The sequence below is a fragment of the Eulemur rufifrons genome, chromosome 9 (genome assembly GCF_041146395.1).
Source record: "Eulemur rufifrons isolate Redbay chromosome 9, OSU_ERuf_1, whole genome shotgun sequence".
Taxonomy (NCBI): domain Eukaryota; kingdom Metazoa; phylum Chordata; class Mammalia; order Primates; family Lemuridae; genus Eulemur; species Eulemur rufifrons.
Window position 1 is genome coordinate 24,051,569 of NC_090991.1, and position 27,530 is coordinate 24,079,098.

General features: G+C 40.6%; 3 protein-coding genes and 1 non-coding gene across 6 annotated transcripts in view; 1 reads left to right on the top strand and 3 right to left on the bottom strand.

The window, feature by feature from the left end:
- Positions 1–14,652, bottom strand: part of GGNBP2 (gametogenetin binding protein 2) — a 31,405-nt gene extending 16,753 nt beyond the window's left edge. Inside the window, exons 1-5 of one of the 2 annotated variants that reach the window (XM_069482316.1) lie at positions 14,471–14,652; positions 13,757–13,952; positions 6,695–6,775; positions 4,830–5,083; positions 2,509–2,607 (exon numbers count right to left, since the gene is read on the bottom strand). In XM_069482316.1, coding sequence (XP_069338417.1) covers positions 2,509–2,607; positions 4,830–5,083; positions 6,695–6,775; positions 13,757–13,849 — 527 coding nt within the window. In that variant the 5' untranslated portion in view covers positions 13,850–13,952; positions 14,471–14,652. Of the gene's footprint in view, positions 1–2,508; positions 2,608–4,829; positions 5,084–6,694; positions 6,776–13,756; positions 13,953–14,470 lie in introns of those variants that run through there. The other variant, XM_069482315.1, reaches the window with a different exon arrangement.
- A 4,102-nt stretch (positions 14,653–18,754) lies between these two features.
- LOC138392771 (small nucleolar RNA SNORA2/SNORA34 family) lies at positions 18,755–18,891 on the bottom strand. Its single transcript, XR_011235047.1, has one exon. It is a non-coding gene; the product is annotated as a small nucleolar RNA SNORA2/SNORA34 family (small nucleolar RNA).
- A 1,135-nt stretch (positions 18,892–20,026) lies between these two features.
- PIGW (phosphatidylinositol glycan anchor biosynthesis class W) lies at positions 20,027–23,172 on the bottom strand. Of its 2 annotated transcripts, XM_069481063.1 has the most exons (3): positions 23,126–23,156; positions 22,788–22,879; positions 20,027–21,707 (listed from the first exon to the last, which is right to left on the bottom strand). In XM_069481063.1, exons 2-3 carry the CDS (start codon positions 22,819–22,821, stop codon positions 20,182–20,184), a joined length of 1,560 nt encoding a protein of 519 aa, XP_069337164.1. In that variant the 5' UTR covers positions 22,822–22,879; positions 23,126–23,156; the 3' UTR covers positions 20,027–20,181. The 2 variants fall into 2 exon arrangements, with proteins under 2 accessions (XP_069337164.1, XP_069337165.1); XM_069481064.1 differs by having other exon boundaries at positions 22,578–23,172.
- A 137-nt stretch (positions 23,173–23,309) lies between these two features.
- MYO19 (myosin XIX) overlaps positions 23,310–27,530 on the top strand; it is a 34,399-nt gene continuing 30,178 nt past the window's right edge. The window contains exons 1-3 of the mRNA XM_069482318.1: positions 23,310–23,409; positions 24,077–24,222; positions 25,347–25,498. Of these exons, the coding sequence (XP_069338419.1) occupies positions 25,487–25,498 (12 nt within the window). The 5' untranslated portion in view covers positions 23,310–23,409; positions 24,077–24,222; positions 25,347–25,486. The remainder of the gene's footprint in view (positions 23,410–24,076; positions 24,223–25,346; positions 25,499–27,530) is intronic.

Genomic DNA, 27,530 nt, shown 5'->3' on the forward strand with positions numbered 1-27,530 from the left:
TGCCTTCATTTTATTCTCAAGATCAAGCTTTGTGAAAAAGTAGTCTTTCCACTTCCTTGTTCTATGCCAGTACTTTCCATTCACAGTTTAGTCCATTACAAGCTTACACTGCATTCATTTTTCCATCCACTGTGATCTGGATTCTGCTTCCACTAAGCTCATCAAGATCACCAATTATCTCAGTGTTGCAAAATCCAGTGTCCACTTTTGGGGTCCTCATTGACTTGGCAGCATTCAACACAGCTGACCGGACCTCCTTGAAAAACTTTTACCTCAGTTTCCTCCTACCTATCTGGCCACTTTCTCAAGTTTCTTCTTTCTCACCATTAAATTAAATTTCTCTGCATTGTTTTCTTTTACTCTACTCTTTCCCTTTAGGTTATCTTAAACATCATTCTCTGAGACAAAATATAGGCCTACAAGTCTAGCCTAGACCTTTCTTTCAAATCTCACACTTACTCCTAGACAGAAAATAACCTGGGTTTACTTGCATGTATATGAGAACACTTCCAGAAAGGCTGACCTGGATCGCTGTTATTTATTAGGCTGAAACCTAATCAATTGTATTATACTTACTCTGGACAAAGTCTAAACAAAAAAAAAGGTGGGCGGGGGGAGGAGTAGAAATGTATAAAATGGAGAGTCATAGTAGCATACAATGGTGGTGACCATCCAAGGTGGAGGAGAGGGAGTCTTGGCCTGATATTCATACAGCATGTGGGAATAACTGAAACTATCTTAGACAAGGAACACTGCTTAAGATCAACTAAGTCCGTTCATACTGATTCCATACTCAGCAGACAGCCTTCTAAACGTTTGACTTCCCATGTAGTGGGACTATAGCTGCAGGGGGATGTGAAGTCTGTGGAGGTTTGGTTTTTGTTTCTAAGCTGAAAGACAGGAAAACATAGCTGTATGTCAATTTAATAAAAGTAGATAACCGATGAAGCAAAGTCACTGAGAACAAAAGAGGAGAGGAAATCCTGAGCAAAAGTGGTAGGACTGGTCTTTGAAGGCAGGCAGCAATAAGCACAGATGTGTAAGATGTTGGGGTACCTGTGCCTTTTAATTCCTCAATGAAGAACATACATAACAAAAAAAGAACCAGAAGGCAGGCTTTTTACTATAGCACACACTCTGCGCCTTCAGCCAACAGGTCATTCTCTAATGAGACCATCAGACTGAATTTTGCATTTACAGAGTCAGGTGTTCTCTGAAGATATTGACAAATCAAGTATGTTAAAAAAACAATTATCCCTAGAAAACTACTTTAGGTTATGTAGAGCTTTAATGGGTTCAGAGTACTCCCACATTTAGATATCGTGTAATGTGTGGTTCTTGTTTGGATCCTAATTCATACAAACCAATATAAAAAAAAGTGTTAGTAGCAATAGGAGAAATCTGAATATTACCTAGGTATTAGATTATAGTTAATTTTGTTAGGTATTATAACGATACTGTGGTTATGAAAGAAAATGTCCATATATTTAGAGATGCATATGGAAGTGTGTAGGAGAATTACATGAAGCCTAGGACTTGCTTTAAAATACTTCAGCAAAGAAAAAGGTAGATAAATGAACAAATGTGGCAAATTTTGATAACTACTGAATCTGAGTGAAAATACATAGCAGAGGGGTTGTCCTTGTATAGCCTTTCCATTTCTCTGTTTGACAGTTTTCATAATAAAAATTTTAAGATATGTTTTGTTCCTCAATATAGGGGAAAAAAAAAAAAAACCTGATGGATTATTAACAAACCACCACCTGGTCATCCAGGTCTTTGTATCAGGGAGGAAGACGGCTATGTAACATTGGTGTCAATGACACCAATGAGATATTCAAAAATTAACTTTTAAAATTAATTCAGAAGTATAGTTTTGAATCCCATTCTCTCCAAAGGAAAAGTGACTTCTTAGAAACTCCCTTCAAAATCCACAGCTTCTCCCTACCATCCCCACCCCCAGGCAATTTTGTAGGGTACAACTGTGGCACTGTGCTGGGAAACTGGAGGAAAAGCAGCCTTGGACACTGTAGCATCTAACCAAGAAGAAAACTACAAAGTAGTTACATAACTACATACTACCATAACCGATTTAAGACCTTTTTTTTTATTCCTTGATAAATTATTAGGGAAACCTAGAGATAAGAAAGGTAAGAAAAATAATTTATACATTATGTCTATTATACAGATCAAAGAATGATATCACTACTTTGAAAAACTTATTATTAGGTACATAAATTTCCACAAAGATCTCAACTTCCTTGCTCTAAAACATATTTAATATAAAGAAAAAAACTTTTAAAAAAATCAAATCTTTGAGGCCTTATATAGTCTCAATTCAAAAAGCTCTACAGAGCCAGGAGACATATTTATTTTGATCTATGTCATAGAGTATAACCAATTAATGAATTAAAACTAGCAGTGTGCTTCTCCTTTTTTTTTACTAAACATGATCAACTTTTATAATCTTAACAATGACAGAGCACCTTGGTATTCAATTCTACTTACCCCAAAGGTTTTGGCTTGTGCGTATCTAAGGAGTGCAATTGACATCTCTTGTTCTTCTTACTTTTTGGAATAGCATCTATCATGTCATTTAGTTTGGACCTAATTAAAGACAAACCATTAAGGATTTAAGTAATATTCATTTTTCTTTCAAATTTTAAAATCTCTATTTACTGCCTTTTAGAGAGAAGTGTATTTACAGTATTACAGACACATCACCTACCTTGAAAATTTTTCATCAAATTCTAACCCAGAAGGGTCTATCTTCCCTCTCCATCCTTAGACTGTCAAAATGTTGAAAGAGACCTATTCTACTCAACATACTCTTTCCCCAAGACTGCATCTGTCTCACTCATCCCTGTATCCCCACATCTAGCAGTGTGCCCATATTTTATAACTGACTGCTACCTGATACTCAGCCATCTTCCCTTGTCCAAACATTATGTAAATATGTCAGGTATGGCGGGGTTGACGTAGGGACCATCACTTAAACCCAGGAGTTCAAGGCCAGTCTGGGTAACATAGAGAGACCTTGTCTCTTAATAACACACACACAGGCCAGGCACAGTGGCTCACGCCTGTAATCCTAGCACTCTGGAAGGCCGAGGCAGGAGGATTGCTTGAGCTCAGGAGTTTGAGACCAGCCTGAGCAGCAGTGAGACTCCGTCTCTACGAAAAACAGAAAAATTAGTTGGATGTCGTGGAACACACCTGTAGTCCCAGCTACTCAGGAGGCTGAGGCAGGAGGATCACTTGAGCCCAGGAGTTGGAGGTTGCAGTGAGCTACGACGATGCCATTACACTCTACCCACTACACTCTACCCAGGGCGACAGAACAAGACTCTGTCTCCAAAAACACACACACACACACACACACACACACACACCCACCAAAAAAACCCCCAAACATTATGTAAATACATAATATCCTTGATGAGGAGCCACTGACGGAAAATTTATGCAAATATAGAATATGTATCATTATTCACACCTTACCATCCAATCCGCAAAGCCTGTCAACTCTAATTTTTAAGTATATCTAAAATCAAATTACTTCTTATCACCTCTATGATTATCACCCTTGTCCAATCTTTAGCTTACTCAACTGCAATAGCAGGTCTCCCAAACGGTCTCCTTGCGGCCACCCTCACTCAGCAGACAGAATGATTCTTTTAAAACATTAAGTCAGATGTTATTCCTCTGTTCAGAAACCCTCCAAGGCTTCTTTCCTCAGGCAGAGTAAAAATCCAAAGTCTCTATCACCACCTCTAAATAGGAAAGCCTCAGGATTTCGTCTTCAGACCTCTTTTTTTCCTATTTATACTCACTATATGACACAAATCTATAGCTCTAAGCCAGACCTCTCTTAATTCTACTTAGCTGTCCAATTGGTATCTCAAACTCACACCCGGAAGTGAGCTCTGCAAAATTTACTTCTTTCAGGAAATGGAAACCATTTGTCCATTCTTTAGACCACAAATCTAATAATCATCCTTGATGCTCTCCCTCATAACCAATCTATCCAAAAATTCTGCTGGCTCATTCCTGAGAACATATCCAGGATCCTACCATTTCTCACTACCCTCAAGGCCACCACTCTGGTCCAAGTCACCATCATCTCTCCCATGGGTCATTAAATAGCCTGCTTCTCTGTTTCCCTCCCTGCCCTTGCACCCTCCTTCACTTTATTCTCAACATAGAGGTCAAAATAAGCCAAACTTCAAGTCAGACTATGTCACTTATCTGCTCAAAACCTTCCCAAAGCTTCTTACCTCACTCAGAGTACAAACAAAAGACCATGACCTGCAAGGATCTACATGGTTGGACCTTTTATCACTCTTCTCACTCCATCTTCTATTACTGTTCCCTTCATTCATCTACCTCCAGCCACAATGGCTTCCTTGCTGTTTCTCAAACATGCCAATAAAACTCCAACCTCTAAACCTTTATACTTGCTTTTCCTTCCTTCTCTGCCTTTCCCCAGATATCCACATGGTTTGCTCACTCACTTCATTCCAGTCTATATTCAATGTCATTTTATCAGAGAGGCCTTCCCTGATCACCTTTTGTATTAATTCTACCCACCCATTCTCTATTCCCCTTACTGGTTTTTCTTTGTAACTTACCACACCAGACAAACTGTATATTTACTGCCTCTACTGAGAGCAGAAACTTTACATTCACTGGTACACAGAAGTCACTCGATAAAATTGCTGAATAAGACTCAATTTTTGTGCCAACCAAATTTAGAAAAAAAGCTGCCACTGTCACCAAGGTGTTTAAAAATTTAACAAACTCATTTTCTCCTAATTGATTATACTTACCCATGTACATAAAATAATGTATAAAGCTTCTTTGCATCGGTCATGCAGCTTCGAGTTACAGATAGGACCCCCTTAGGCCCTACTGTCAGGGGTTCAAGGGCAGGATTTCCAGACTCTACAAGCTGGGAAAAGAGGCGCTCCACACTGCGACGACAACCAACACATGGGACAAGCTGAGAAAGCGCACTCAAGACTTCGCGTGATGTCACCACCATGGCAATACTTAGATCTTGTTGCTTAAGCATACTATGTCGCTAAGAGAAATAGAAAAAGAACAGTGAAGAGGAGTTCTTACTAAAGACATAAAATTATTCTTTCACTACTATTGGTTCCTATCTCTGTGCAGTAAATACAACTGAGCAGGGCTTGCCATCTCTACCTGCAACTGAGTCAGAAAGGCAAAGTAGTCAGCTTGTCCACGCTGTACTGAGTTTGCTCCAAACCCCCAGTCCTAAAATCTAGGGTATAAAAAAATCCCGCTTAGGATGCCAGGACTAAAAAGTATGTGCTCAAGCATAACAAAAAGAAGCTCTGTATCTAGAAATGTAGGGCTGGTTCAACAAGTATTAAGCCTAGTACTCGCACTTGAAGAGGAAAGAAAGAAAAAAAAAAAAAGAATGAAAACACAATGCAGCTTTACCATGTCTTCTTTTTAACAACACACTATATTTAGCTATAAGAGTCACCTTAGGATGATCACGTAGAGCACCAATGCTCAACTCAGAGCTATGGACAGATAGCTCTGTCCTATCTTACTTATGTAGGAGGCCTATCTTACAAGGCCTATCTTACTTATGTAGGAGCCTGTAGTGAGTAACTAACATGCTGGCACATATGACTTTTATCTGTTGGTTATGACAAGGCAGAAAAATGACTTGAGAATTACAGTTGCAGAGGAATGAGCAAAATTCTAGTAACTTCCACTTAATGGAGTCATAGTCATACCACAATTAACACTTCCAGATTTACCCAAAACAGATGGGAAAGTAGGATAATTCCCAAGAAGCATTTTCTCACATTTACCATTAACCTTTCAAAGTTTTCTCTAAAAGTAGAAATTGGGTTTTGAAGTAAACTAACAAGCTATCTTCCATTATTTTAATTACAGTCAGCCCTCCATAACCATGGGTTCCATATTCGTGGATTCAACCAACTAACTGAAAATATTTGGTAAAAAAAAAAAAAAAGATAGTTGCATTTGTACTAAACATGGACAGACTTTGTCATTAGTCCCTAAACAATACAGTTTAACAACTATTTATATAGAATTTACGTTGTATTGGGTATTATAAGTAATCTAGAGATGCTTTAAAGTGTAAGGGAGAATGTACATAGGTTATTTGCAAATATTATACCATTTTACATCAGGGACTTGAGCAACAGAGGATTTTGGTTTCCATGAGGTCCTGGAACCAATCCTCCATGGATAAAAGGATGATTGTATAGTATATTTAAGTGTACTTATATAAGGTATCATATTTCTCAGGAATTAAATAAAAATCAGAAAGTTCATAATACAGGATGAATTTTTTTTTTTTTTTACCTGAACAAAACAATAATTACAGAAGAAAACCAACAAGTTCTTAAAGAAAAGTTGTATATCTTATATCTTTAAAAAATAGGGAAGGGTGGCTTGGTGAAATTAGAGCCTTACGGACATATAAAATGTTAACACAACACCACCAATTCTTTCACATGACAGGTACATAACTACACATATTCACTGTAGCACTAGTAAAAAAGAAAGCAATTTCAGTGCAATACCTAGGGAACCGTACATAAAACAAAATTAATACACCTAAATTTTAAAGAACTCTTTAAAACACACATATACCATTAAAAACACTGACTTTAAAAACTATTACCTGAATGAACTGCTTTAGCTGTGCACCATTATTCTGATGCCCATCGAGATTTAAAACATTGTCAGGAAATTCCATCACCATCTTAAAATGCAAAAAGAAATCAATTACTTTATTCCCTTCGAACACATGATAGAGCCTATTTTATAAACTTCTAGGATAGAAATAGACCCCTAAAAGCCAGATTTGTCTTCCACCCAAACAAACAGTTACAAAAAAAAAAAAAAAAAAAAAAATCCACGCATACAGGTTTCTAAAGCCAGAATGGTATAGTCATTAGGAGCAAGAATATTGAAATCAGGCAGACAGGAGTTCAAATAGAGGCTCTACCACTTACAATCTATGTCATTAACTCTGGGCAAGTGACTTAACCTGAGTCTTAATTTTCTCATTTGTAAAATCAGATTAAATAATTTCTAATATCTATCTCACAGAGTGGTTATAAAAATTAAATTACATTTCAATGTTTATTGCAGTGGCTAATTGCATTTAGTAAGTGGAATAACCTGATATTTTAAGTTATTCTCTTAACTATGAAATATAATCTTGTAACTGCTTTCTAAAAATCTACATATCTATATATTTTAGAACAGTACCTGGCACATGGTTTATGTTTGTTCTAATTATGAAAAAGGGCACACTGAGGTACTTATTCAATCATCAAAATTCACTACCAAAAGAAAAGGGATATGAAGCTGAAGGATGCTACGGTATGTCACATAATGGGAATTTGTAATTCGCATGTATCACTAATCTCTCGTGTGATTCCCATTATGTGACATACTCAAGCAGGGATGTTAAAATGTAAAAAAAAAGTATGCTTTCAAAACAATGAAAGTAACATACGTGTAATATGCTAGGACAAACTATTTCCAAATGACAAGGGCCACAAACTCCTATACACCCTGAGTGAAGTCAGGATAAAAATCCATTTGAGGCAGTAACAAAAAAAATCCCTACCTGGTTCAATGTGGTCTTAAAAAGATCCCTCTCTTCTTCCCCAACCAGCACCACACTGCTTCTTTAATGAAGGTGACCATTCTTTTCTTTCCACATTAAAAATGAGAGATTTAAAACATGCTTGTTCTAACAATAAACTGAGGCCTCATTAACACCAAGGCAAGTGTAAGCAATAGAGATAAGATCTTTTCTTAATTTGATAAGGGAAGAATACTGGACATGCGAAGTAGGTAAACAAATAGATACTAAGAGGATGAACAATGCAAACACTAACTTAACATTCTAGAAGACTTCACTGTATTTAACAGAATCAAAAACTGTATGTACAATACGATCCAAATTTTTGTATGTGCATATTTTATCTTACAAAAAAAGAAAATATATATTAGATGTGGCTATCTCCAGGCAGTGGGCCAACAGATGTCTTTTTTATGTGTTTTGATCTTTCCCGAATGTATTACAATGCACATATACTATTTATTGGGGGGGGGGTGTGAGAAGGGCTAATGTTCCTTGCTTCCAATTTTATATTTATTATACCATGTTCACACACATTTCCATCTTAGTAGCTTTTACTGTTCTGGAAGTTTCTTCTTCCATACATACAGATGAAATGTCTAAATCTCAGTTTCAAAGATCAATTATCCAATTTTCAGGTTTGTCAACCTTGATATCTTGTTTCTAGTTTTACTTCCCAGTCTTCTTATTAACTCCAATACATAATAGTAATGCTTAACGTAGCTTCATATATAGTATGTATCAAGTATATATTAATACACAGGCATTGTTATAAGTACTTTCATATATTAACTTTACCAACAGGACAAAGTAAAACTTAAGTCACTAGTCTACTCTAATATTGTAGCTATCTATAAATGATCAGGTGAGAATGACTGAAATAAATGGGCAAAATATCTAACTATTTCATACTGCCCATGTGTTTATTATAGCTAACATGGTCCACTCAAATGCAAAAAAATATTTAATAATCATTGTATTAGAAATCCTGGTCCAGAAAACTGACAAAAGAATTAAAATAGCTAATAGTTCAATTAACACACATTATGTCTTCTGGAATCACCACAGGGCTTAAGTCACAAAGAAATTTAACTGTGAAGTCACGAAAAAGGTGTAGGACAAACTTTTAGAACCATATAACTCAACAGAACACTGCAGGTCACTTCGAACCTACCATTTAAGCAACTAATACCTTCCTTTGCATTTTCAGTTGCCTGATACAAATATACACCATTTCACCACATACCAATTGCCATATAAAATTTAAGACAATTACGTATGCTGTTTTAAGATCAAAGCTATCAATTTAGCAAACATTCAATGACTAGTCCTTACTGAACCAAATCAAAGGCTCTCCAGTCTGGTTCTTAGATGAAATCCTGTATTTCTGACTGAGTATTTTTATTTTTATCAACTGTTTTATTGTTTTAAAAATTAAAGCAGAGATCAAAGAGTACATCTAACATACTGAGATCTACCAGCTGACTTGTAAAAAATTATAATTACATGAATATCTGCTTTAGAAATCCTTTTTTGAATCATTAAGGAAAGGGGCTAAAATTAAAAAAGAACAAACTCATTTCAGATGATTTCATTTTCACCTACTTAGTATAAAAAACTGTCAAGATCTATGTTTATGTCTTTCCTGGGTTTCATCACCTTAGATGATACTAAATTTTCTCTTGTATTTACTCCATACCACCCTATATACTCTGCACTCATTAATTATTCTGTCCTTTCCTTTGAAACACTTAGGTCAATGGCTTTTTACCTTACTGCTTTCTGGCAAATCAGTATATGTTGTTTAATGTTTTAAGAGATGAAAATAAGCAAAAGGGGAAAGAGGCTAGTATCACTATTTCCCCCCCCATTCTTTAAAACCACTTCCTTGACTTAATCTTCAAGATTCTAAGTTATCTAAAGGAAGACAGTATTTCAGGTATGGTTTCACAGAGGAGTCATTAGCATTCAGCTTCATGATGAGGTTGCCTATCCATAGCTAGCCAAAAATAGAACAAGTCATTGTGCTGCAATTACTGCATTATAAAGTTTATTGACTCCATTACCCACTTTCACTCTTAAGTATCTGTCCTGGTTTCTCCTGACCACAAAAATCTGTTTATAGGACATTCTCACAAGTTCTAACCAGTGATACTAAGTCTGTATTTATCAAAAGCATTGTCACTTTGGTTTTACTCTTTTACGTCTTCATCCACACAGACATTAGTAATATCTATCCTCCTTGGTAAAATTAAATATTAAATCAAGAATGGAAAGAAAACATGAAATGCTAAACTTTTAACAAATGCAACCTAACCCCCAAGTGGATATGCTACAATGTATTATCTTTCAAAGCCTAAGGTAGTTAAAAACTCTTATCTGAGGTTCTAGAACATTTAGATTGGTTTGAATAAGGAAGGTAAACTGCATTCCAGAAATATTGTAGCAACTTGACAGTTATGTACAAAGTATTTATAAAAGGTTCTTAGCCTTTGATCCAGTAACTTCACTTCCAAAAGCCTAAGAAAACAAATTTTAATGCAAAGATATCTGCATTGTTTATATTCTTATAGCTTATTCACAGCAAAAACTAGAACCACCTCTACATCCCACAATGGAAGAATGATTAAGGCATGCAATGTCATACGATGGAACATTATACAGCCATTAAAAATATTTAAGAGTGACAAGAAAAGTTCCCAATATCACATTTAATTAAAAAAAAAGGATATAAAATGTTACAGAAGACAATATATCTCAACTCTGCATCTATGTATGTGTCTATGACCTGGAATTACACTAAATGTTGCTAATCTCTGGGAAGTATGATTAAGGGTAGTTTGTTTTTATTTTGTAGTTATTTTTCAAGATGATTTTATGAAGAGTATATGTTTATTCTATCCCTATTGAAAACCACTTGCTTAAAAACTGTTTTGTTTTTAGAGACAGTTTTGCTCTTTCATCCAGACTGGAGTGCAGTGGCATAATCATAGCTCACTGCAGCCTCAAACTCCTGGCCTCAGGCAATCCTCCTGCCTCAGCCTCCCAAGTAGCTGGGACTACACGCATGTGCCACCATGCCTGGTTAATTTTTTTTAATTTTTGTTTTTTTGTAAAGATACAGTCTTGCTACTAAGTTGCCCACGCTGGTTTTGAACTCCTGGCCTCAAGCAATCCTCCCACCTCGGCCTCCCAAAAGTGCTAGGATTACACGCCTGAGCCACCATGCCCAATCTTAAAATTGTAATTCTAAAAAAAAAAAAAAAAAAAAAAATAATTATAATTCTTCAAAGATGTCTCTAAAATAAAATCTGTATTTGGTGTCTGCTATTTTATAATTCTAATAATATTGAACAGCATTTTGGCCACGCACTGTAACCACTTTCCAAAAAATTACACCTGCTTCTTTATTTGGGATTTTCTCAAATACACCTACATGAGCACTGTACTCAAGTGTTCATACCCACTGAACTACCACAGGAATCTTTTAGATGTGGATACAACATATGACATAGAAAAGGCAGCTACTTCTTCACATACAAGCTTCTTAATCTCATTTTACAATTACAAGTTAAAATCACCAATTTAACTAAGGCTAGGTTTCAGCATCCCTTACTCAAATTATAACATTTGTAACTGACAGTGAACTGTAAACATTGTAACTAGACTGTAACGTTTAGCTGCTACCAAGATTCTAAGACTACTATTTGAAATAAAGATCAGGCAATGTTTCCTCAGGGCATTACTGATGGACACTAGGAACAAAGATCAAATCAAATGTTAACTTCAGGCATACAATTCCAACAAACTGTCAATGGACCAGTGCAGAGTATAAACCTGTACAACAGGCATCTTCCTTCCGTCTTCCCCTTCCCGCTTCTCTCCCAACAAGTGTTTTGCTCAACATTCTTCCTTTAAGTAGTAGTTGGTAGAATGATCCAGAAAGAAACTTGTTTCTATAAATATGGTGCATCCTTAACAAGAATTTTCACTAACATTCATTCACTAAACAGTATTCAATGACTGTGCAGAAGTTTCAAGACAAAGTAATAAATCTCATTCACTCTCTAGTGATAAAAACACATTCCAAAGCAAAGAAAAACTGTATCTTTTCCTAAATAAAATGCTATTTGAGATATTTAAATTAAGTAAGCTTAAATTTTATTTGCCTTGGTCACAAGTCCATAGTACAATAAAATCAAAATTCAACCACCAGGTACAGTGCAAAGTAAGTGCCATACTAAACCACAGTGCAAGGTTACATCTCTTTCAATGGAAAATTTCAGAAATTTGTATCATTGTGGAAAGAATACAGTATAAAAGCACCTAAAAAACTGGCCATTTTAAAGTGCTATATGACATTAACGTGCTGCATTCACATTAAAGGTGCTTATGTGAATATACAGAGAATCAATAAGTATCTTTTAAAATTTTGTAAATACTCAAATTTATGTTAGTTTCCCCCATGTTTTGACTATATACTCAATAGTAATCTTATATCCAAACCCACTGGATTTTTTTTTAAAACGTCAAAGCCATTCTGGGACAATACATTCAAAAGGTATCAAACTTAAGTGTTTATGTTGGCAAGGGAGAGAAGAAAATATCAACAAATGAGTTCCTACCAGAAGTTTTCTAAATGAAAACCCCATCATTTAATTTGATCAGTGTTTTTTTTTTAAAAACTATTTGAAATACCAGTCCATTATACTTCTAGTGCAAAAAGTGCAGAAATCATTATGAAGGCATATGAGTAATTTCTAATGCATCAACACAAATTCTATTTACTTTACCTCAGGCCAAATCGTTCTTTTTCCATAAAGAAAAATGCACTTGGATAAATATAGATGCTATCACTTAAAAAGTTCTAATAAATTAAGTCATTCAATAGCTCTTCTAATCTTTTTAAAAAGTATTGCAGCTCAATCAAGTCTTAATTGAGACTGGCAACCAGAAAGGCATAGACTGGCATCTCTACAATGACTTGCATTTTACATTAAATTTGAAAAAAAACTTCAGTAGATATTTGCAAAAAAAAATTTCAGGAACAAAATCAATCAACTCTCTTTGAATGGCAAAAAAAGCAAAACTGGTAAGATGAAGAGACTTAGCTGCACCTTATCAAAATAGGCAAATGTATAATCCAAAGCTTCAGCATCATCAAAATGCAGATTTGAAAAGATATTCAAAAAAGGTTCATTTCATTTCTTAAGAAATAGTGTCAAGCAACTGCACTCATTTCCTGTTCAGATTCAATTCAAATTTCAGCCATTTCCTTTAAAAGGAAATAGTACAGCAACACAGGGCAGAGGGTCGGTAATGCTATACCACCACCTACTCTAAAAAGAAAAACTACCTAGAACTGGGTCTTGACACTCAAGATGAGCAATCAGCTTTTTATAGTACTCTTACACATGCAATAATTTGGCTTCCTCTAAAAAAAAAAAAAAAAAAGCTACCTATTAACTAAAGAATAACTGATACCAAGAAAACCTGTTTTGAACAGTCATGGCCTAGCAATACTACCATATCAAGAGTTTTAATGTACTACTAGGCTATAGGAAACTGCAACGAAATCTAATCATTTTAGTGGAATCTTTACTGTGCAAGAGTATGTCATTCTGACCTCAGTAATTAAGCTTATGTAGTGAAAGCTTCGGTATTAAAATAGAAAAAAATACAGGCAGCCGTGCAGCTGCGACATTTCCAGGTAATTAAGCTTCCCTGAGCAGAGGTGGTTTCTGTAAGGGATAGGCCCCAAACGCCCAAGATCCTTCAACCCCTCTCCGAGGCGCGTGCTTTGGCAAAAGCAGCGTATCCTAAAGGGAAAGGGTAAAGGAAGAAGGTTCAAAAAGCAAGGAAAACCTGGGGGGAGAGAGAGCGTACAGAGCCCTGGACTTGGGGCTGGCAGAGGTTACCGAGCAACCCACTGCAAAGGCGAGTTTGTGGGGCCTGCCGGAGAGAAGGCCTCGCCTAGGAGTTGCAACACACTCTTTCTCCAGTGCGCAGCGCTCGGCCTGGGGGAGGGGGAGGAGGGGAAACAGCTGCCAGGGGAGCGGCGGGCCCAGCCCGGCCCGGCCCGCTCACCGTGAGGGTGTCGTCTATGTAGAGGGGAATCTGCCTCCTCTCGAAGGGGAACTCCTCCTCCCCGTCCCTGCACACTGCCACCAGTCGCGCCATCGTCCCCGACGCTGCCGTTGCCACCGTCACCACCTCCTCCCAGCTGCCGCCGCCGCCGCCGCCGCTGCTGCTCCTGCCGCTGCCGCCTCCTCCCAGCTCCTGCCTGCAACAGCCAAACCCCGCGAGCGTAAGCACCCGCCGCCGCGCAGCACATTCGCCACGGGCAGGAGGGAGCGGAGCGGGAGGGGACGGGAAAGACGGGCTGCGTTTCCCATCACCCGATTCCACACGAGCTCAGCCAATCAGCTCCGGGCAGCGCCGGGACCCGCCCCCCCCCCCCCCCCCCGCGCCGCTCCCCCTCCCCGCCGCCCGACCGCCGGCCTCCAGTCCCGGTCCAAAGGAGAGGCGGAAGGGACCGGCTGGTCCTGGGGCTCCCCCCGCCTGTCAAGGGAGTCCCGGCTCCAGGATCCCACCGCCGACCTCAGCTCCACCGCCCACTCTCCGCTGACAGCCGCCGAGGTGCCCTCCGCCCACAGCTGACCCCTTCTCCCCCTTTCTTGACGTGCCCCGCCCAGCCAGTCCCCTGGGCTGCAGTTGCAGCGCGACCCCGCCCCTGGGAGGGGTCGACCCCGCCACGGCTCTGCAGAGTCTGGAGTTGGGGAGCCCAGACCCTTTCCTCACCCTTCTCGGCGGAGGGCTCTCGGTCCTGACCTTCACCGTTTTCGTGGCCGCCTCCCTGACCCCCACCTCTGCTCCCCGTTACCGGCTGACGAGGCCCGCGTCAGGGCCGGCCTGGGCGGGAGTGCGGCTCCGAATGCCGTTTCCTCTCCAGACTCAGTCAGCAGCTCGCGCCACGGGGAGTGGGGGAGGGAGGGCGGGGGACGTGGGGAGGGTGGGGCCGGGAGGGGCCGAGAACGCCGGGCGGGGCTCCGTCTCCTCTCGCGAGACTGTAGAGTGCGGCTCTGGGGTCGCAGCTTTCGAAATCCTTGCTCAGAGAGTGGGGGTTCTCCCTGGGTAGTCCTACACGCGTGATCGGCATCTTCCTTCAAGTCTAGCTACTCAAATAAATCCGAAATAGGGCTTGTAGGAGGAATGAGTAGGCCTAAGTCTCTGTCCCCCGCCGTGCGGGACTGAGAACCGCTCTACCGGGGGCCGAGGGGCGAAGTGTGCCGAGCCGAGCTAGCACAGGGCTGACTCGGTGGAGGCCCATTGAGGACTTGGGTAAGTGGTGAGGGGCTGAGACTGCCGAGGTCAGTGAGAGCAGAAGGCAGGAGTGAAGAGAAGGGAGACAAGCATCTTGAGGGTGAGAGACAAACTGTGGCCTTTGTATTCTGGCACTTGACGTCGCTCAATCCGCTTTCCACAGCGGGAAAATTGGAGAAGGAAAGGGCCTGACACACTGATTCATCAGGAGCCAGCTGCATAACTGCTTCCCGATCTAGGACTGCAGGGAGATCCCGCCTAGGGGACCGAAAATATTTAAGTGCTGTCAGTTTTTTGTTATTACACTGGAAGCAAATAGAAAACTGGACAGTGGCTTGTGTATATGTCCTGGCCAAAGGAAATTCTTGGCCTGGGTTAATATTAACTTAGGGACTCCCTTGGGCAAAGTACTGGTACTGGCCAAAGGCCTTTCCCTCTGACCATCTTCCGAGAATCAAAGCTGCTTGCCGCCATGTACTCAGTTCTGACCTTGAAGGCTTTGGAGCTCTGTCCTAAAGCCAAAATAGTTGCTGAAAAGTATTTTGCCTATGAAAGTTCTGGCGATTTTAAGGATAAATCCATTTACTGCTCTGAAAACTCTAATCTTAAGGACAGATCTACATTTCTAGGTAGAATAGGCTAGAGCTGTGATACTGACCTTTGAAGAGTATTTTGGTCATCACATGAAGTCTTAGAGAGTCACAACAACAAAAAACCCCATAGTGCATCCTTAGCCATGTTGACTTATGACATTGTGTGGTCACTGTTAGGGTGGGTGACATAATAAACTGGAAGAACCATTGTTCAATCCCAACGGCGTGATTATCCAGTTAGCATTTATGTCTTTTGACCATGTTGGGAGAGCAGAACAGTGTGATCATTAGCTTAACTCCAATAGGCATTTAAGATATGCATGTTGTTTCTGACAGGTTAGACTACATAGCCAAAATACGGACATTTTTATTTATTTGTTTTTTTTTTCTTTTTCATTTTGTCATTTTTCTTTTTCTTTTTTTCCTAGCACTTTGGGAAATATGGACATTTTTAGAGAATCTTGTGTTTTATATAAAAATACTCTTTAAGAAAAAATAATACTGTGCTATTTAAGATCTAGAGGTGCTCTTATAAAGGCTACATCCATTAATGTCCCTACTTTAAACCTTTTAAATTTCGTTAGGATTATCATTGGAAAAGAACATTGAAAATAATAAACTTAATACATAGGTGCCCATTTTCATTACTGAACACACATCAGGTGCTACCAAAGAAAAGAATATTCACCCTGGGGACTTAAATCTAAGTGAGAAAAGGCATTAAAACCATAATAAAATGGAGATCACAACAATCTCTCTCCATCTAGTTTACTTTCCCTGATTTGGATTTGCCTTTTAGGTCCACTGAGCACACTCCCTAGTATCTTTGGACAAATTTTCACCATACTATAGACATTCAGTGAATACACGATTCTAAGAATAATTTGCTAGGTAAATTGTTCTTTCTCAAGGAGGTAGCCTGGCTGCTACAAATACAACAAAATCCAAGGGAAAATGCTTAGAAAATTGTTCCATGACAAAATGATTATTTTAGACATTTTTACTGTGCCTCTTCCTAGTTTTGGAGTAGGCACTTATTTTTATTTTCACTATTGGTCTATCTTCAGCCATAACCACTTGTACTTCAGTAAATACTTCTGTGTTATTGCCCTATGTACTTTAAAATGAAAATTACCTGCCTTTAGAGAGTCTATTTATAATTGTCAAAATAAGTGATTGCTACATAAAAAAGCCAGTCGTAATCTGTTTTTTTAATTTTGATATTGGCATTGTCAGGAAAGTGAAGGCAATCAACAGCAAAGCACATTTTGCTAGTACCTAATAATGAACAGTTGGAGTGATGGAGATGTGATAAATTATCAGCAAAATACCATTCTTTGTCTTCTTAGGTCCCCAAGGTGTGAGAAGCCAGCCACAAAACTCAGGCATAAATAAGGTATATCTTTTCTCCAAGCTGCCCAGGTTTACAAGAAATGAAGAGTACCAACTTATTCCTTATTTATCTTCTTAGACTGTATGTAAACTCCTAGGGAGCAATTATGTTTTTGCATGACTTATATAACAGATTAGACATTGATTCTCAGTAAAAATAAAACTGTCATCTTCTGAAACATCGGTATTGGTACATATGTGGTAGATATCTATCCCATTTGTAACTGTATAAAATTAAAATCATGGGAGTGAGTCACTTTCTGAAGGTCATAGATAGGCTAAAGTCCCAGACCAGATTATATTATTCTTTATTCAATCCTCACTTTGTTCTCTTTCCCTCTCCATTCTCTGTCCTCAAAAATTGATAGTTGCAAAGAAAATGATAGTTGATCAGGAGACCTTTTGTTGTTTTCACTATAAGCACATTGGGTTTTTTGCTTTTTTAGAGACAGGGTCTCACTGTGTCACCCAGGCTGGAGTGCAGTGGCATGATCACAGCTCCCTGCAGCCTCCAACTCCTGGGCTCAACTGATCCTCCCATCTTGGCCTCCCAGAGTGCTACAATTACAGGCGTGAACCACAGCACCCAGCCCACATTGTTTTATGTGGTAGTAAAATCTAAGACAGAATATTATTTATCATTGTCCAAATTTGAGGATCTGTGAATTGGGTTTGCTTTGTTGTGAGGTGACAGTGGTAAAGTTCTGTTCTATCTGTCAAAAATGCGTACTTTTCCCGTGTAGTTTTTTTTTTTTTTTAAGGAAAAATAATGTGTATAAGTTAAAATGTAAGCCCCTTGAAGTCAGGAGCTTTGTCCTATTTTCTGTTTTATCCCCAGCACCTATACTTGGTACATCAGAGCTCAGCAAATCTTTGTTGAATCTTTCTCTTCTGTAAACTAGAATCAAATCAGAGTTGTCTTTGCATATTAATTCTTCCATTTTTATGAATGCTATTTCATTAGCTTTCGCTTACATGACTTTCCATGGAGGTGGAAAAAAACATACAGAGTAAATTGTTCTTTTAAGTTGTGATTCAATATCTGTAATTGTTGAGACATGAATTTACTGAGAGATATTTAAGACCTAGAAAAGGATGAAGAACAGTTAGTAACAGGAAGCAGCAGACCAATTAGACATGCTCATTAAGTCATCAAATAACTTACTTTACTTTTTCTGAATGAGAGAACAATATGGTTGAGCCCTTCTGCCCGCTGAATGCTCAAATAGATTAATTGTGGGGTATTAGCACTGTGACATAAATAGCAGGAAAACCAATCACCTTTTCCAGTCATGCTTAATTTACATACTATAATCTTATTGGTTAAATTTCAAAAGTCTTGCTTTTCAATTGAAAATAAAATCTGATTTTTATTTTCACATATGTAACTATTCAACATACTAATTTCTTTGGAGGAAAACCTTTTCAATAATAGATTAAGTCCAAATGTAATTGATTGTAGTTAGCAAATATAAGGCATCACATAAATGCTAAGTTAGCCATCAATTTAACAAATTTAAGCAAACTAATTAGTATAATGGTCATATTTAACAAATTAGGGAATAAAATAAATTTTAAACTGATTTGGAGGCAACTAATTGAAACAGCAAATCTACAATTTAATATCAGAGGAGGCTCCACCTATTCTACAGTACACAAATAATTCAAATTTTTTGCCAAATACCAAATTAACTTAAACATTCTGACTCCTAGCTATTACTGAAATAATCAAATTTATACTTGGAAAATAGAACTAAAGGGAATTTTTTTTTTTTTCAGATGTTTCTTTCTAACGAATTGGCCATTACATTACCAAAGTTCTGAAATGGCCAACAGACCATAGAAAGATAATTCTTTAGGCTCCTGTTTGAAACCAACAGCTTCAGCAAACTGCCGGCCTTGATTCAGGGCCAAACTAAAGGGAAATTTTAATTGGTTTTTTTGCTCACTTTAAATGATATACGTTGAACATTAGAATCGAAAACTAAGGACTTTATGGGTTTTTAAAATTTTAGATTTTGAACAGCCAGTCCAGGTATCTGCTTAGTGTTTAAATGACTCAGGACAGTTTATTAAATCTTGATAGTATAGCTATAGTTTTATTAAATTAAGTATTTGATGATTTTTATCTTTCTCACTGGTCCTCTTTCCCCTTAACAGGTAGGTGACACATGCCCAATGTGGCTCCTGCCTGCCTCTCCAGCTGTCTGCCCATGCTCTTCCTTTTTCTAAGTCCTAGCCACCTTTCAGTTCCAAGACTGGCTTGGTTCCCTCCCAATTGTAGGACTTTTGCTGAGGGACTCATCCCATCCTACCCAGACTGCTCTCTGCTATCTACCACCCCCCACCCTCTAGACATACATACGATTTAACTCATCCCATCCAACAGCTCTAGCTTGAAAAAATACCATCTGTCGGGAGAAATGACTCCTTACTAGATCAGTTCTTGACACTTTTGGTTTTTTCTTCATGACTTAACAGTTTATAATAGTTGTTTAATGTCTATTTCCCTCACCAGATTGTAAACTCCAAGATACCAGGAAATTTGTGTTTTGCTTACCATTGTAGCCCTAGCACAGAGTTGGCTATAAAAAAGAATTAGTCCCAAAGCACAACTTTTGTTGTCTCATAATTATTATTACATTTGCAAACTACATCATACAATTCAGTCTATTTTTTGGAGCATTTAACTGTTTTCTGATTTCATAGTATATGAGTATTTGAGTTTAAACACTTTCTTCTTATTCCTAGGTTTTATTAAAAATTTAAATCGAGCAATAAAGTATTAACAATCCACAATTCACACTGAAATGTCTTAATATAAACATTTCATTTAATGTAAACATTATAATAAAATATACCTTAAAAATAAGAATGGCATAAGGTGATATTCAAATGGAAAGTAAAAATCCTCCTACTCACCCTCCAATATTCCTGTGTCATAACTGTAAAGTTTCTTTAAAATACTGATATTTAATAATTTCTAAAAAGTCACAAGGCTTTGTTTCTTCTCTGTTGGTTTATTTAGTATTGAGATACAATTAAAATATTAAGCATCATTACTATTATGGAGGATTGAAAGTCTAACTTTATAATAGAATATGGTTAACACTGGGCTGCCAAAGCACATCTTCTTTACATTTAATATTTATTCTTCCCAATTAAAATATTATTGCTCAAATACAGATACATCCTACCCGTTGATCATGACAATTTTATAGTCTTATCTTGCAAATACAGTATACATATAATTAAACAGTTGGTAAACATATAGAGACTGAGCACAAATAAGGCCCATAAGGTACTGGTGTGTAATGTATCTACCATCAGGTTGATCAGACCAGTTGTTATATTTGACAGCAAGAAAAAAATTAACTGTTTTCTATTTAGAGCTATGATTAAACAAAGATTGGGTTCCTTTCTTTCAGTTTCAGAGACTAGAGATTCTGAATATTTTTTATTTGTAACAGGTGAGTGGATAAGTTTCCAAGAACATGGTACTAGAGCTCCTTTAATTAGAAATTTGGCAAAACTCAAAATTATATCGCCCAGTAATAAACTACCAAGAAGGATCAGGCTAGAAGCAACTATCCAAATACAAAAGGCTAAATTGGCCATTCTTCGAGATACTGCTTCTACATTTGCTTGAACTATGTAAAGAGATATGAAGAGGCTAATAGCTGCCAGTAGAAGACAACATGCTACTTTTATCAAGTCTTTGATATGTGATCTGTTCTTATGCACATATAACCCTGTTTGCACACCAGCCATGTATATTGCCACATATCCCAAGGAAGAGATTACTCCTTCTCTATTGGCATTTAATAGACCAACCCTTGTGCCACTGCCATCAGTGCCATACAAAATCAACCTCTTCAGTGGGGTAAAGTCAAGGGCTAGCTGGTATAATATACTAATGCTGAGGGCCACAATCCAGGACTTATTTAGAGGAAAAATAATCAACAGCAGTGATGTTATCATTCTCACAACTATCATGGTAAAGAAAAAGTTCCAGTGAACTCCATACTCGGTTATATGTTCCTGATAGCCTATGGATTTTATAATGACTAATCTTCCGATTCCTAGGAAGATTAACGGCCAAAGAGTGTACAGTGACTTTGTAAAATAATAAAATCTGGACCCTTTAATATAGTCTTTCCTCCTGATCTCTAAACAAACCATTGCAGTCCCAAAAACAAAGCCACCTACTCCAAAATCCATTGCTCCTGTCCCATAGAGCTCAGTTTTGGCAAATCTTCTGGGAAAAACTGGGAAGTCCACAGCCAAAATAGCAACAGCAGTAAACACACTGGTAATTACACGGAAACAGGAGATGGCTGGAATGTATTCTGATTCTACACTGATTGTGAGGAATTTTTCAAGGATTTTCTGGACAGGCACTCTGGCATAGCAAGTCCTCCTTTGGTATATTTGATACAACAGCCCTGCCCCAAAGACAATCACAGTGAGAAGCTCAAGGGAAATAAATGAAGCCAAAATGGTCAAGGTGGCCACCAGGGGAAGTATTAGGACAACAAAGTCAATAAAGAATCTAGTTTTCCAGGTATGTGAAAAAGAACATGAGTGCTGTAAGAGAATTATCAGGAACCCTCTGCACAGGATACAGAATGCAGGAAAGCACAAGCCCTGGGTGATTTCCAGCACGCTGGTTCCATTGAGGTTACTGACAAAAGCTTCCTTCATCTGCTTTTGAGACATTTTTTTTCTTCCTGTGAAAACAAGAGCAAAGGAATGGATTTGTAGAAAGCAACATTCTTGTGTTATTGGCATATTATGTACTTGACTTAATTGTACTCTTATTCTAGAATTCAGAGCAAAACTTTAGTCCCTAATGATTTCAAATCAGGGGCATAACCTAGGATTGTGATTCCCCTTCTAAGGATTGTGGGGAGACGCTAACACTAATGCATTAGGATGGGAATGTCATACTAATAGTATGAAATTATTGGTTAGAAAGCTTTAGCTATTCTCATTACAAGACTGTCACAGAAAGTCAATTTGGGATACAAACCCTGAGAATGGCATCATTGTCAGATAGGACTTTCTATTTCAGAGCATAGTATATGTCATGAAGATCAATGAAAATTGAATACACCTTACTAATGACTTTATACCAAATTCTGGGGGTGGGGGGGTGTAGCTGTAAGTACACTTTGAAGCTGGGGACGCCCTTGGTTTCTGTTCAGAGCCACTCTAAACCTACTGCCTCCACTACAAAATGTGAGCCCTGAAGTGATTTCTAGAGCCCCCGGCTGCTCCCTCCCTCATTTACAGACAGCTGTTTTCAGGTTAAGGTGGAGTAGGTAGAATGGGTGCATTAAAAATGGATGTATAGCACATACTCGTGTTAGTTGCTTTTTAAAAAATGGATATAAAACACCCCTCTACCACATATCGACGTCTTAAAAGTGGCATACTGGAAGTACACATCTGTTGGTCAAACATGAACCATACTGAATAAATGCATGCACGTGTGCATTACGGCCTGACTGGAACCTCCAACAATACCTCACGATAACCGACTCCGATCGGTTGCCCTTTAAAAAGGCCCTTTTCCAGAGAGCCCGCCCTGCCCTTACACCTCACGTGCTCCAGGTGGTGTCGGATCCCCGGGCAGAAGGTTGTCTACCCGAGCAGTGCCGCCGGACTCCCACTGCACTCGCCGGACCACGCGGGCGGGAGCCAGCCGCTTCCGCCTTCCGGGCGGCGCTTCCGGCTGACGCTAGGCAGCCTGCTCTTCCGGGCCGGCAGATTCCGCACGCCCCCCTCAGGATGGCGCACGTCCCTACGCTCCGCGGGCTCCCCACGCCAGTCCGTATCCATTTCGGGCTTGTCCAATCCAGATGCTCTCGGGCCGTGGGCCGGTCCGTGAGAGAAGCGCCTAGAGAGAAAAAGGCGCGTCACGCGCCTCAAAGCGGCCCCTCAGACCCCACGGCGAGGCCCTGTCAGGGGAAGGGGGTATAAGAAACGCATGGAAGATTCAGCTGCGGCGACCTCTACTGAAAGACCGCACGCCCCTGGGGACTCCTGGAGGCCCAGGAAACCGTGCTTCCCGCGCTTCTCCCCGCAGTACACGGGAGGCTGCCTTTTCACTCTCACTGTACCCCAAGGTCTCAAAATATCTCACCGTAGAGGGAGCCTGCAAGCCAAGCCCCCACGTCCCGGGCGGGCCACGTGCGGCCCGCACCGCGTGTGCGCGCCCCGCCTCGGGGGAGGAGCCGCCCGGCTCCCGGCCACTTGGCACCTGCGACAGCCAGCCGGGGAGCTCCGGCGGTCCCGGCTTTCTCTCCTCCCGGCTTGCTCCCGCCCCTTCCCCTCCCCCGGCTCTTCCCGCCGCTTCACCCGGCTCGCCTGCCTTTCCAGTCGGGCAGGGTGCAGGCCGTACGCTCGGCGGCTCGGGCCGTGGAACCGGTGAGTGCCACCTCCAGCCCGCCTCTGAAGCCCTCCGCGACCCCGACGGGGCAGGGGAGAGCAGTTTGCCCCTCAGCACTGAGGACGAAGGGGGCGGCTCCGGGTGCCCTTTCCAAACGCCGTTTTCGTTCTTTTCCCTTTTCTTTTTGACCCTCTCGTGTCTCAGGAGATAGCCTAGCTCTTGTCCTTTTCTCAGAACCAGGATCTTTCATGGTCACCCTCCACCTTTCCACCTCGCCAGCAGGGGGCGGCCCGGGATGGGGGAAGGGGGTCCCTGCTTCAGTCCTCGCCCTGCCCAAGGACAGGAGAGGGGGCGGCTAGTAGCCCCAGGAGGCGTCAGGACGGCCGCGCCCTTGGCTGGGGTCATGTCCACCTTTCTGAGAAGGACGTACTCTCTCCATGCCAGGTGCTTCTAGAGGGCATCCTGGCCCTGGGCTTGGCGGGCAAGTTGCCCAGACCGGGAGTCCCGGATTCCTGCCGGGAACCTGAGGGCGGGGCCGGCTGGGCTCCCAGGACCCTTTCCCAGGCCTTCTCCGCGTGTGCGTTCCCACGGCTCTTCTACATGCCGAGAAAGAAACTGAGGCTGAGGAGGAAGAACCAGTGATCAGGTTGCCACTTGCCTTGACTCTGTTTCATGTGTTCATTACTGTCTACCTTCTGCCCACAGTGGTCACACCCTTTCCACAAATTTTTGGCTGGTAACCGCACTGCTAGAGCTGGGAGAACTGGAGTAAACCGCCCTAATCAGACTTGACTCCAGCTGGGAGCTGACGCTGCATCATAATAACCAACATTTGCAAAGCGCTCTCACAGGTATTGGCCCATTTGATCCTTAGCCCTCTGTGGTTTGGATGTTATTATTACAATTTGCAAAGGAGAAAACAGAATAAGGCTTAGAGAGCTCTTGTGACCTGCGTCAGGGGGGGTGTGGGCTTTGGATTCTAACCCCACAAGCTGTCGTGCTCCCCCTCTGGACCTGTCTCTTAAGATGAGCTTCCAGTTGAAGCTTTGTTTTCCTTGAGTCGCCGGAGCCCTCTGCATGGCTGTCCCTTGGATGGGGTGCCCTCAATGTCATGTGAATGTATCCAGTACAGTCTTGATGTCCTTTTCTGCCTGAATTGTCCTTTTCCAGTTTCCATGGTAGTCCCTATCCCTGTGTTCTTTAAAGACTAGGTAGATGTATTTGGGGCCTCAAGAAAGTCTCCACCAGAGTGAATCCATTACAGGCACTCCTCATCCTCATCCCTTGTTGCTAGGGGAGGTGCTGAGGCCTGAAAAATTCACATATCATTCTTCAGATATTGGCCTAGACCCAGCCTCACAACATACCCCCCTCTCAGATGGATTCCCCTTCCCTGAAATCCTCACCTTTTTGAAGTTGACACTGTACTGTTCCACCTAATTAGTGCTCCCAGATTTTCAGCCCTTAGTTGTACTGCTAACAAGATTCACTGAGTGAATATCCACAATTGCATTTTGTGTGGTGCTTTCAAACCATGACCTCATTGACCTTCACAGGTACTCCTTGTGAGGTAAATTTAACTATCCCCATTTTCAAGGTGAAGGATTAAGCTAGGTGGTGTGGCTTACCCAAGCTCGCACACCTGGTGAATGGCTGAGCTGTGATTTCCCTACCACACACCAGCTTTCCTAGAGCATCATAAGTTGACTCCAGGCATAATGACCAGAAGATTTGCAGCCCCAACCCCAACCCCAACTAACCCTGTAATAAAATTGGCCCGGGGAGCCTCCAGAGGCTATCATAAAAGTTTCCCCTGTTTCCTGATTGGCAAGGGAAAGGGCAGACTCTCACCCTCTGCCCAGGCCTGCCCTGCTTCTCATTTTGGTTGCTTCTGTTTGGTGGGAGGAGTAAGGGTGAGTCACCCTGGTAAAAGCTTCACCTGTGTGTGGTCCTTGTCTTCTCTCTCATGCCACAGGCTCTTGGATGAGTTGTCTCAGATTCTTCCAGAACTGAGCTCATTGCTAAAGCCATGTCCCAGCCCATGGCCCCATGACCAGGTGGAGAGCACTCCTTGTGCCTGCGACCCCGAACCCTGGCTGACCACATTGAAGCAATATGCTCCAACAGGTAAAACCTTGACCTTAGATAACCCAGGCTCGCAAGCACCTGAGGCACCTTCCCATCTTTTGCTTTCCTGAATGAAGGTTCTACTCCCCTCACTTGGAAGGAAGGGAAAGTCCCCTTAAAGGTTGTCATTTCTCTCTGAAGCTCGTCTCTCCAATGCCTTTTAACCCATCATCGAGAAGCTTGTCCTGATCTCTAATTTGAATCTTTCTTATTGTGGTTTTTAGCTCTTTTCCTTGGGATAGGTAAGGGAACCCTTAGGGCACTCCCTACAGAGGGAGTTCTGAGAGATGTCCCTGCCACCTGAATTATTGAGGCACATCAAGAGGATCTGTTCCTTGAAGCTCAGCCTTAAAGAATAAGAAGGGGTCGGGCGCGGTGGCTCACGTCTGTAATCCTAGCACTCTGGGAGGCCGAGGCGGGTGGATCGCTCAAGACCAGCCTAAGCAAGAGTGAGACCCCCGTCTCTACTAAAAATAGAAAGAAATTATCTGGCCAACTAAAATATATATAGAAAAAATTAGCCGGGCATGGTGGCACGTGCCTGTAGTCCCAGCTATCCGGGAGGCTGAGGCAGTAGGATCGCTTAAATCCAGGAGTTTGAGATTGCTGTGAGCAAGGCTGACGCCACGGCACTCACTCTAGCCCGGGCAACAAAGCAAGACTCTGTCTCAAAAAAAAAAAAAAAAAAAATAAGGAATTAGCCAAGTGGAGAAGGAAAATAAGCAGTCCAGGCAAAGATGTCAGCCTGTGCAAAAACGTGGGAGATGACTTTTGTAGAAATACAGAAGGGTTCTGATGAATGGATCATGGGGTGCATGAAGACTGCCCTTATTCCAGGCTTCTGCCTCTCTGGAAAGGCCGCTGTTGCCCCAGGCCTGTAGGATTCCAAATTACTCTTTATTGTGGAACTGTGTCTCACACCCATATCATGCTTCATGTGTAGCTTCTGGTCCAGAGAGAATGCCAGTACATATTTGCTCAATTTTTATTTTACTCAGTATTTCCAGGCACTGGGCTGAGGCAGTGTTGAAGATGGTACTTGCCCTCAAGGAGTTCATAGTCTAGTGGAGTCCTAGGTGGGTTAAGTGCCTGAAACTCACAAAGATAACCACGTGTGGGGTTGGCCAGCTTGAAGGGAGCCGTAGTAGACACTGCTGCTCGACATTGCGGCCATATGGCTCATGAAACAGGGTTGAAGGCTAGAGAGAAGCAGGAAAGACAATTGTCTTCTCTGGGTTTTTTTAGTTTTTATTTTTAACTTGGTTTGGGTTTTGTTTGTTTGTTTGGTTTTAAGATGTGGGTTCACATCTGTTGCTCCAGCTGGAGTGCAGTGGCATGATCATAACTCACTGCAGCCTCTAACTCCTAGGCTCAAGGGATCCTCTTGTCTCAGCCTCCTGAGTAGCTGGGACTACAGGCTCCAGCCACATGCCCAGCTGTTTTTTTTTTTTTTTTTTTATTATTAAAAGCAGTAATGGTCACCATAACCATACTAGTAGCTGCTTTGTGTTGAGCCTTTGTTTTGTTAATTATCTCTAACCAACACTTTAGAGAATATCGTGGATTATTTTCCCTAAATATATATTTAAAACATTTAAAGGTGTTATACTTTTTTGTAACCTGCTTTATTCCATTGTATGGATGTACTATAATTTAAGCAGTCTACTATTTAGAAATAGTGGTTTCAATTCTTTTATGAATGTCTTTGTATACACTGACATTCTTATGGCCTTTATGTAGGATCATTTTTGAGAAGCAGAATTGTAGGCTTAAGGGGCATGCATAGTTTTAAGGCCTTTGATATATTATTGCTTAATTAGGAGAGATAATTTTATTTATTTCTTTTCTTTCAACAACCCCTCTCAAATGAAAGAGCCACTTTTGGAAGAAGAAATATAGTTGACTTTTTTTGGCACATTCCAGATGCCTTTCTAAAGCCTTCATGTGCTTATTAGTATCTATGAGATAGGTACTATCACCATTCCCATTTTACAGATGAGGAAAATTGAGGCACAAAGACATTAAGAAACTT